We start from the raw sequence: 10,149 nt of genomic DNA, 5'->3' as shown, positions 1-10,149 counted from the left end.
ATTAAAAATTAAAAATATGCTATCTATAATAATAATAAAAAAGGCAAACAAAAATTAAACTAAGAGGTAAATTAAAAAGATTCAACACATCTATTAATTTAAGAAGCTCGTGACATAATACAATAATGAGTGATGATGATAGATGACATAATATCCAGGAATCTTAATTTTCAAAAATATGATTTTTACGTTCAGTTTACGATAATATCCGAAAATTTAAAATTTAAAAAAATTCAGTTTCCCGAAAATCTTGAAGAATGACGTGTACCAAACGCCCCCTAATAGTCTAATACCAACTAAGCCAAGCCTGCTGGGCTCGTTCTAGTTTTTCTTCAACGGAAAGATTTCAGTTTTTTTTTTCACCGTTGTGCTTTTAATTATATAAAAAAAATATTATTTTGTCTCCATTTTTAAACTATTTCAAAAATACTACATTTTCTTTAAACATAACATCATCCATATTTGACTGTTGACAGGCCTATATATTCGAGTATGTGACCTTCATACTGGAGTAAATCAAGTGTCATGAGTTTACGCTCGAGTATAGGACTCAGATACTTGAGTATTTGTTGTTCCACGCAATATACTCGAGTATATGGGTCATGTACTCGAGTAAATGAGACCAAATTTTCTACGAAAATTTTTCAATGCTTAATTCTCGAAAAGTTATGTGAAATAAAAAAAATTACCTGATTCGGAAACTCGAGTCAAAAGTTATGACCTTCCGAAGTTTTATTCTAAAATTTTCAAAATTTTGTAATGCCAATAGGTTTTGTGATACCCACAAAGCTCCTCCTCGGGTTACTCGAGTCGAGTACAATATTATGAGTATATAACTATAGAAACTTGTTTGAGGAGGGAGGTTATACTTACTATTATTTATTTTTTACTACTTCTTATTACCAACTTTGTTATCGTTTGATCAAAATCAAATCAACGGTTCTCACTTAATGTTATTTTGTAACTGTTGATTTGATTTTGATCAAATAATAACAAAGTTAGTATTAAGAAGTAGTAAGAAAAAATGGTAGTAAATATAACTTATACCTTTGTTTGACCCAAAAAATCTAGTGAAAAAAAAATAATCGTAAAACTTCATAAGACTATTTTTTTTGACTTGAGTGTATGAATCAAGTGTTTTTTTTTATTCCACGTAGTTTTTTGAGAGCTACGCATTGGAAAATTCTTAGAGGATTTTTTGTTTGTATTTGAAAGTAAAAATTTAAATAACATCATCTCACAAGGATAAAATATGTCAAACAAAGCATAAAGAAACATTTTTTGGACCAAATCTCCAAATGAAAAAAAAAATAGCACAAAAAAACACATGATTCGGACACCCAAGTCAAATGTTATGTCTTCTAAAATTTTACTCTAAAATTTTCAAAATTTTGTAATGCCAATAGATTTTGTGATACCCACAAAACTTGTTAGTACAATTACAATAAAAAAAATAGTCATGATATCGAATTATGGAGTAATACTAGTTATTTTTTTGGAAAATAAAACCAAATAATTGAATATATATACTTAAAACCAAAGTAAAACTACACTTATAATTATATTTATTTTTTAAAATTATATGTGACTTTAAAATTTAAATTAGGCATAACTTATTATTTTTAAATATAAAAACTTTACATGCTGACATAAAATGTTGACAGTTAGGGGTAGCCAACCGGGTTACCCTCCCCCGCCCGCCAACACATTTACTGTCTAACAAACACGTCTTTGTGTGGCTGAGTGTTTGTTAGAATATTAAACGTAATAACTCAAATATTTGCCAACTCTTCATCTAATATATATGTCACAAATACACACACTTAAGAAAAGTCAATTTAGAGACAACTCTTCATTTATTACATGTTGATATAAAATGCTGATAGTTAGAGGTGGCAAAATGGGCTTGGCCTGGAGGACCGGCCAACCCCACTCGCCAAACTGGAGGGTTAGCCCGCCAACACATTTTTTCCTCTTATATTTATTGTCTAACAAACCATGTTACAATTAGAGATGACAAAATGGATTCAATCCGGTGGGCCATTACTTCTAACTAACACTTTGAGGTACCTAATTCAACTTTTTGTACCTGTAGAGTTGACAAATATTTGAGTTAGTGCATTTAATATCCTAACAAATACTTCATATATAGTTCAAGTAAAATGTGGTAATCTAGAAGACCATTCATTATCTTAATTGCATAAAATACAGCGGTATACTTTTACAATGTGCATTAATTTTTACGAGACAGACAAACTGATTTTTTTCCTTCGTGCATCGCACTGGTAATACACTAATATATATATATATATATATATATATATATATATATAGAGAGAGAGAGAGAGAGAGAGAGAAATAGTGACACGTTCTTTCTTTTATAAATTAATCCACGATGGTCGTCGACAAACTTTTTGATCTTTCCCTGTGCATCGCAGGTCGTCGACAAACTTTTTGATCTTTCCCTGTGCATCGCACGAGTAATACACAAGTTAAAATGCTAAAACTAAGGGGATGTATTGGATTGAGATTTCAAATGATTTTAATGGATTATTTTTGGACAAAAAAATCCATTGGTATTCAATTAGGATTTTAAAGGATTAAAAAAAAGACACGTGATATTCAATTAGGATTTTAAAAGATTATTTTAGAGTACGTCCAAATCCCTTGGTATTCAATCAGAATTCTAAACAAAGAAAAAATAATCTTATGGTATTCAAAAATCTGACGATTTTAATGTGTTTTCTATTAGTGTGGATTTCATGAGACTTTTTAGTGAGAAATATAAATAGAATGTATCTATCAAAATCTCACCCTAACCCCTAGGATTTCTTGAGATTTCTCTATTGTAGTGTCTTGAAATATAAATAGATTTCTCTATTAGATTTCTTGAAATATAATAGGTTCGGGATTCAAGTCGACGTACGGCAACCTATACAATCACGTACAGCCATCAGTACGCGTCAAATAACGTCAAAACGCAAAATTCACAAAATCTTCCCCATCCTCCCTTGATGGTTCGGCCATTCAAGTGTTATTTGGAGATTTATTTTTCTAAATTTTCTTTCTCATTTTATTACTCATCCTTAGGTTGCCATAAGACCAATTCAAGTGTCGTTTTTACGTTTTACGTCTTTTACTCATCGTTTTGCGTAATAATTCACTCTAGGTTCATTTAGGTCCCTAACACAAGTTATTATTTTTCCATTGATTCTAACGCTTTCCAACCACCACACAACCCATCTAAGTACCATATTACTATTTACAAAAAAAAAAGTACCATATTACTACACAAATCATCATCCAAATCATTTTTCAACATCAATTCACTCATTTTTCCTCAAAGGGTCGAATTGTGTCCTATGACACTCAAAGGGGTTTCCAATCAATTTCAACCATTTCACACCTCAACCAATCACACTATATCATCATATAATCACACCACAACTCACCAATCAAAGCGCAACAAAATTTCAAAACTCAAAGTCATGACATTCCTCAAAATTTCTAAGTTAAATTTTCATAATTTTCATGACATTTCTAGCTCTAACATATCATTCTAAGACATTATCATCTAATACACATTTTCCAATTGAGCTACCTAACATCACTAATCATGAAATTAAGGTGTAGGGTTCATGAAAATAAACTACAATTAAACCATGTAAATGGGATGGAAATACACTCACAATCAAGGCTAAATGCTAACCCAAGACTCCTCCAAGCAATGGAAGCTCAAATGACTCCATGAACCTCCATTTTTCCTCACAAATTCAGAACTGAAAATGCCAAGGATCTCCCCAAATACATGGTTTCAAGGCTCAAGAGTGGTACCAATGTGTTTAGAAGGTTGTTTCCAACTAATTTCAACACAAAAATCACTTGATTTGGTTAAGAAATGATCAAGTTATGGTGAAATGAAATTTTGAATGCAAATGAGGTTTTTGGGGGAGGGGCTGCGGGTTTCATGAAGGAGGAGGGAATAGAAGATGATGAATAGTGTCCTAGGATGATGTGGCTTAAGTGGGGTGGGTCCCACCGCCACCTCACGCAATTTCAAACTCATTTGAATTTTCCTCTGATGCCACTAAACGTCCATAAATTCAAAGCCTATTTAGAAACTCTAATTTTTAACATTAACTATTCCCCTTTAATTAGGCTTGATCAGATGAATTCAGAGTCCTCCATTCGTTCGGAGAAAACACTGTTTTAAGCTATTGCGCGCGCCGTTGGCACGCTTCCCCAAAATGACTTACTTTCATCAAATTTTATCAACAAACATATTTTCTAACTCAATAGACCATTTTTAACTCATATTTGAAACCTAGAGCTCAAAATTCAACTGGCACGTTTTACGGTGCAATCATAACGCAATATTTTTACCCGCGAAAAACACTATTCACTGATTTTTCTGAAACTTGCCTATCCACTCAATTTTTCGTTCTGAATCCATTTCCAGGGTTATTTTTACCATCTGAGACCTCTACTCAATTTTTATCTTCCTAGGGTTGCGTGTTGGCTAATTACCATTTTGTCCTTTCTTTGTATTTTAGCCTAATCTTCAGGATTTTCATTAATCCTTCACTTAAATACTCACTTAATATTTTAAATATTAAATTTTAGAAATGTGAGGTGTTATACTCACCCCAACTTTTAGAATTTTATCCGCAAAATTAACTCATACTTATCCGCTAATTCAGGACACAGTCGGAGAATCTCATCCTCCCGCTCCCAAGAATCCTCAAGTGTGTTCCTTTACCACATTACTTTTATCACAAGCATGATCTCCTTTTTATGATACTTATTATCCTTTGATCATTCACAATTACTTGTCTCTCATGGTTTTGTGACCTTTTAATTCACAATACTTTACACTTTCTCTGGTCTCCCGTTACCCTTTCGCTGATTTGTAGGTAATAATATAACAATATTACGGGTTAGCCCGCCAACACATTTTTTTCCTCCTATATTTATTGTCTAACAAACCATGTTACAGTTAGAGATGACAAAATGAGCTCAATCCGGTGGGTCGTTGCTTCTAACTAACACTTTGAGGTACCTAATTCAACTTTTTGTACCTGTAAAGTTGACAAATATTTGAGTTAGTGCATTTAATATCCTAACAAATACTTCATATATAGTTCAAGTAAAATGTGGTAATCTAGAAGACCATTCATTATCTTAATTGCATAAAATACAGCGGTATACTTTTACAATGTGCGTTAATTTTTACGAGACAAACAAATCGATTTTTTTCCTCTGTGCATCGCACTGGTAATACACTAATATATATATATATATATATATGTATATATATATATATAGATATATATATAGAGAGAGAAATAGTGACACGTTATTTCTTTTATAAATTAATCCACGATGGTCGTCGACAAACTTTTTGATCTTTCCCTGTGCATCGCACGAGTAATACACAAGTTAAAATGCTAAAACTAAGGGATGTATTGGATTGAGATTTCAAATGATGTTAATAGATTATTTTTGGACAAACAAATCCATTGGTATTCAATTAGTATTTTAAAAGACTAAAAAAAAGTCACGTGTTATTCGATTAGAATTTTAAAAGATTATTTTAGAGTACGTCCAAATACCTTGGTATTCAATCAGAATCCTAAACAAAGAAAAAACAATCTTATGGTATTCAAAAATCTGACGATTTTAATTTGTTTTCTATTGGTGTAGATTTCATGAGACTTTTTAGTGAGAAATATAAATAGAATGTCTCTATCAAAATCTCACCCTAACCCCTAGGATTTCTTGAGATTTATCTATTGTAGTGTCTTTTTTCTTCTTTTGGCGGGTTGACCTACTCGAAACCCGGAGCTTCATCAAAGCTAAAAAATAATAGATTTTTAAGTGATTTTCATCACAAAACAACCAAAAAATAACAAACCAACAAGATTCTAATATAATCCATATCAAAGACAGCAGAATTTTTAGCAATTTTTGGGAGCTTTTAAAGTTTAAAAAAATATTATTCAAGTAATGAGTCGCGATTTTTCTTGACACAAAAATATGTGATTTTTGTATTAAAAACAACATAAAACAATGGAAAAATAACAAGGGAACTAGAACCCTCAAACCAATTTTCATTTTACATAAATGAAACAATATCAATTTAAAGAAAGATTGAAACTTTCATAATATGAACCCTATATTTCGTAACAACATATTCATGAACGAAATTCTTTCTCTATAAGAAATGATTTCAAACAATTTTTCTGTCAATAGATAACTAAAAACTTGTTTTTCAAAAACCCCAAAGCAATTTAAGGTTTTAATGTATCGATTGAAAATAATTTAAAAAACTTTTTGAAGTTTCATGAAATAAAATCCAAAAATTCATATTTGAAATTTTCTTAGAATACTTAATGAAAATATACATATGATATATGATTACAAAACTCTTATCATGTAGATCAAAAATCCCAAGATTTCCAAGATCAATTGTAAAAAATTCCAAACGAAATTTTGTCACGAACTTTAGGTTCTATATGCAAATTTAGAATTATTTTAATAAATAAAAAAATTAGATTTTATAATCATATATACATAGCTCTGATATCAAATGAAGAAGATGATTTTCAACCCATTAGTCAAACCCAAAAGCATTAATGAGAAAATTCTAATCGTGGATACTGGTATAACTTTAGATATCTGGAGAGTTGTTGTTTAGAAATTCTGAATGTTTATTAAAAATTATATTATGTTTTATTAATTGAGAAAATTATATTAGATTTTATTTTTTTTATTAATATCATTGCATTTCTATGTTATTTTTTTTTATTGATTCTTGTAATTTTGAATGTTTCTTAAAAATTCATATAGTTTTTTGAAATCTTATAAATCTATATTATCCTTTCAAATCTTATAAATTCTATTAAAATCCAATATTATGAAATTTTGATTGTAAAAAAAATCTTTTAAGAAAATCTTAAAATCCCTCAAATACTAAATAATATTTTAAATCTATGAGTCTCGTTAGGATTTAAAAAAAAAGATTGAGATAAAAAATCTTATTAACTAACTATTTTGGACCTAGCTCAATCCGGCCCAAAAATCAATTAGCCGTCTCCTTTTCTCAACTTATATTTAAGAGCTGAAGATTGTTTACAAAAAAATAAATAAAAAAGAACTGCAAATTGTAACTTTTTTTAAGCCAATAAAAAAGAGAGCGTTTTTTAGGGTTTCCAATCGGAATTTAAACCCAAAACGTAGCTTTAGAATCCCTGTTTGTGTCGTCGGGAACAAACGTACCTAGGGTTTGTGCATCGTTTTTCTCCATGGACGGTGGTTCCGTGATTGGTCGGTCACTGATAAAGCAGCTAGCTTGCTGTGACAAGTCGATAAGGGAGAAGGCTCTTCGACTTCTCATGAAGTCATGGCTTCCCTCTCAGTCCCATCAGCTCCCCGACGACGACATCAAGAAGCTCTGGAAGGGTCTCTTCTACTGCGTCTGGCACGCCGATAAGCCTGTCTTTCAGGCTGAACTCATCGATCGACTCTCCTCGCTCCTCTTGGCCGTCGATCTCAGCCTCTCCGTTCAGTACTTCTCCACCTTCTTGCTCACAATGCGCCGTGAGTGGTCCGGGATCGACGCCCTCAGGTTAGACAAGTTCTATCTTCTCATTCGGAGGTTTATTTCCAAGTTCTTTTCTCTTCTCAAGAAGAATTCGTGGGATTTGGAACTCGCCCAGCGACTCATGGATGTTTTAGATGAGGCCACTTTCTCTGCTGAAGATAAGTTGCAGGGAAATGGTGTTAATTACCACATTGCCACTGTTTTTATCGAAGAACTTAGGCCTTTCCTTCCCCTTAATCTTAAATCGGAGCTACTTGAGGTGCTTTTCAAGCCTTTTTTCTCTGCTATGGGCAAGTTGCCTGATAAGGTCTTGTTTGGGAAGATTAAGTCTGGTTTGTTTGATGTGCTTCTGAAAATGGGGAAGAGGTTGTTGGAGGTTAAGAAGGCTGGGGGTGAGGTTGATTCTGGTGATGATGTTGTTGTTCTTGGAACTATTGCATTGGTTATGGGGTTTTCTAGTAAGTTTTATGAGCTTGGTTCTTCTCCTGAGTGCTGTCAGGGGAATAGGAAGATGTTGTTTGGGCTTCATGAGGAGTTTTTGAAGCTTGAGAAGGATGCAGAGTCTTCTGGGTTTGAGTTCTCGTTCTCCTTTCCTGATTTTGGTGATCAGGATGAAGATGAAGTGCCGAGTTTGGTTCCCATTGCGAATGGCATGGAGGTAGATGCTTTTGAAGGTGGTTTAGGACCTGCTGAGGTTGTTGCTAATGGTAAGATGTTGAAGAAATGCAAGAAGGATAAAAAAGACTCTGTTGATGGTGGCAAGAAGGCGAAGAAGAAGAAGAAGAATAAGAAGAAGAAGAGTGATGCATCTGATTTGTTTTCCGAGAAGAACACTGCTGAGAATGAAAATGAAAATATAGGCAGTGAAAACGGTGGAAGCTCAAATGATGAACAAGTTAATAACGAGGGCACCATATCATTGAACGAAACTGTGATTTCGAATCTCCAAAAGCAGTTCGAGAAGGTTGCTGCCGAAGCAGGTTTGGAGGATGGAGTTGCAAGTGTATGTGATACACCTGAAGCTACATCTACCGGAACTGTATCTAAGAAGAGAAAGAGAACAAAGAATTTAATAGGAAAGGCATCTCAGGATTCTGATTTGAATGGTGGGGATGATGAAGACACTGCAGTAGCAGAGAGTGGGGAGAAAAGTACAAAGAAGGTAAGATTTTCCATGAAAAATAACTTGGTTTGGAAGCCACAGAGTCCTTTACCTCCTCAGAGCTTGAGAATTCCTCCCTCTGTTACACCCAGAGGAAGTGCACTCAAAAAGGGTGTTCCCCCAGGTCCCATCAGGGAGATGCTTCCCCCTACCAAAAAGCCGAAACTGAAGAAGGCCAGGAAGGCAATAAAGGGTGTTTCCGCATCTGTCAAACGCCTGAAGAAATTAAAATCTCGTTCTGCATGATTTCCTTGATGTTGTTATGGGAGGATGTTTTCATGACTTGTTTGTCATACCTTTTTTCAGTTATTATTGTGAAATTCTTCAAAGTTTATCTTGATAATTGATTTCTGCACCAAGTGAAAAGCAAATTGACTTGTAGCTAAGAGACCATGCCCTCAAGGTTGCGATGTTGATTAATATGTGGTTCATCCACTTTTCAATGTCATGTCTTGGTAGCATATATTTTTTGTTTTAATGAAATGAATTTTAAATGCTTGGTGATGACCTATTTTCTGTGGCTGAAAAATGATAATCCAAAGGATGTGATTTTTGAATGCTTTCAATGAAAAACTTGTCTCCAAATTCCTGGCCTTTAAGCTGTGGGATTATCTTTATGATACGTATTGAGACATCACTTGAGGAGTATGACAGCATAATTCATTTTTCAAACTTTTTACATTGTTGGCATGATTACCTTTACAGTGATTTAAGAGAATGGATCTTGAATTGTTGAGAATTATGCATACTGGGTTATTTTTCAAACTTGAGCTTTGTAAGCGCCAATTTGTGAGATTTTAATAGCCAGTAAAGGATTTGCCTTTCTTGCATGAAGGCTTGTGAATGAGTCTTGGATTATCAGTTGCTCTACTTGCTGGTATTTATGTTTAAGGTAGATGGGAAATTGAGAATGATGGTCCTTTGCTTTGCATTGTGTTGGTGTTATTTGAATGATACCCTGCTTCTGATGATTAACAGGGAGGTCAATAGGGTCTGTGGAAAGAAAAGCGCTGGTGCCATTGTGATCAACCCGTGTTTGCATCTGGCGTGATGTGTTAGGAAAACAGGAGGAACAGTAGGCCAATTGGATGTGCGGTACTCTGGCCTCCTGATGTAATTTTGAGATCTTTTGAGAGTCAATTTTGCTGTTCTTATAGATGTTTCTTAAATCCTGTTTGTGTACATAAGAATAGGTCACCGTAAGGAAAATAATTTGTTTGGTGCAATTGAGTAGAGTTTCAGATGTAGGAAAAGCTTATATTTATCACTTTCGTCGTTTATATTTAATATAATGTTAATGATACTTGAATTCAAGTTGAGTTATTTCAATCCTGAGCTCGATCACCCTTTTATTGCCTGTTTAATTTGTTCACGTAAAAGTTTT

At 33.3% G+C, this 10,149-nt stretch overlaps 1 protein-coding gene across 2 annotated transcripts; it reads left to right on the top strand.

Moving 5' to 3' along the window:
- Window positions 1-7,175: 7,175 nt before the first annotated feature.
- Window positions 7,176-10,052, top strand: LOC133305364 (uncharacterized). Of its 2 annotated transcripts, XM_061505564.1 has the most exons (2): window positions 7,176-8,765; window positions 9,744-10,052. In XM_061505564.1, exons 1-2 carry the CDS (start codon window positions 7,305-7,307, stop codon window positions 9,753-9,755), a joined length of 1,473 nt encoding a protein of 490 aa, XP_061361548.1. In that variant the 5' UTR covers window positions 7,176-7,304; the 3' UTR covers window positions 9,756-10,052. The 2 variants fall into 2 exon arrangements, with proteins under 2 accessions (XP_061361548.1, XP_061361547.1); XM_061505563.1 differs by lacking the exon at window positions 9,744-10,052 and having other exon boundaries at window positions 7,176-9,733.
- Window positions 10,053-10,149: the final 97 nt, after the last annotated feature.

This window comes from Gastrolobium bilobum, unplaced genomic scaffold, assembly GCF_033153095.1.
Source record: "Gastrolobium bilobum isolate Gb01-03AN ecotype WA unplaced genomic scaffold, APGP_CSIRO_Gbil_v1 utg1221, whole genome shotgun sequence".
In the NCBI taxonomy this organism is placed as follows: Eukaryota; Viridiplantae; Streptophyta; class Magnoliopsida; order Fabales; family Fabaceae; genus Gastrolobium; species Gastrolobium bilobum.
This window is presented reverse-complemented; position numbering and strand designations above follow the sequence as displayed.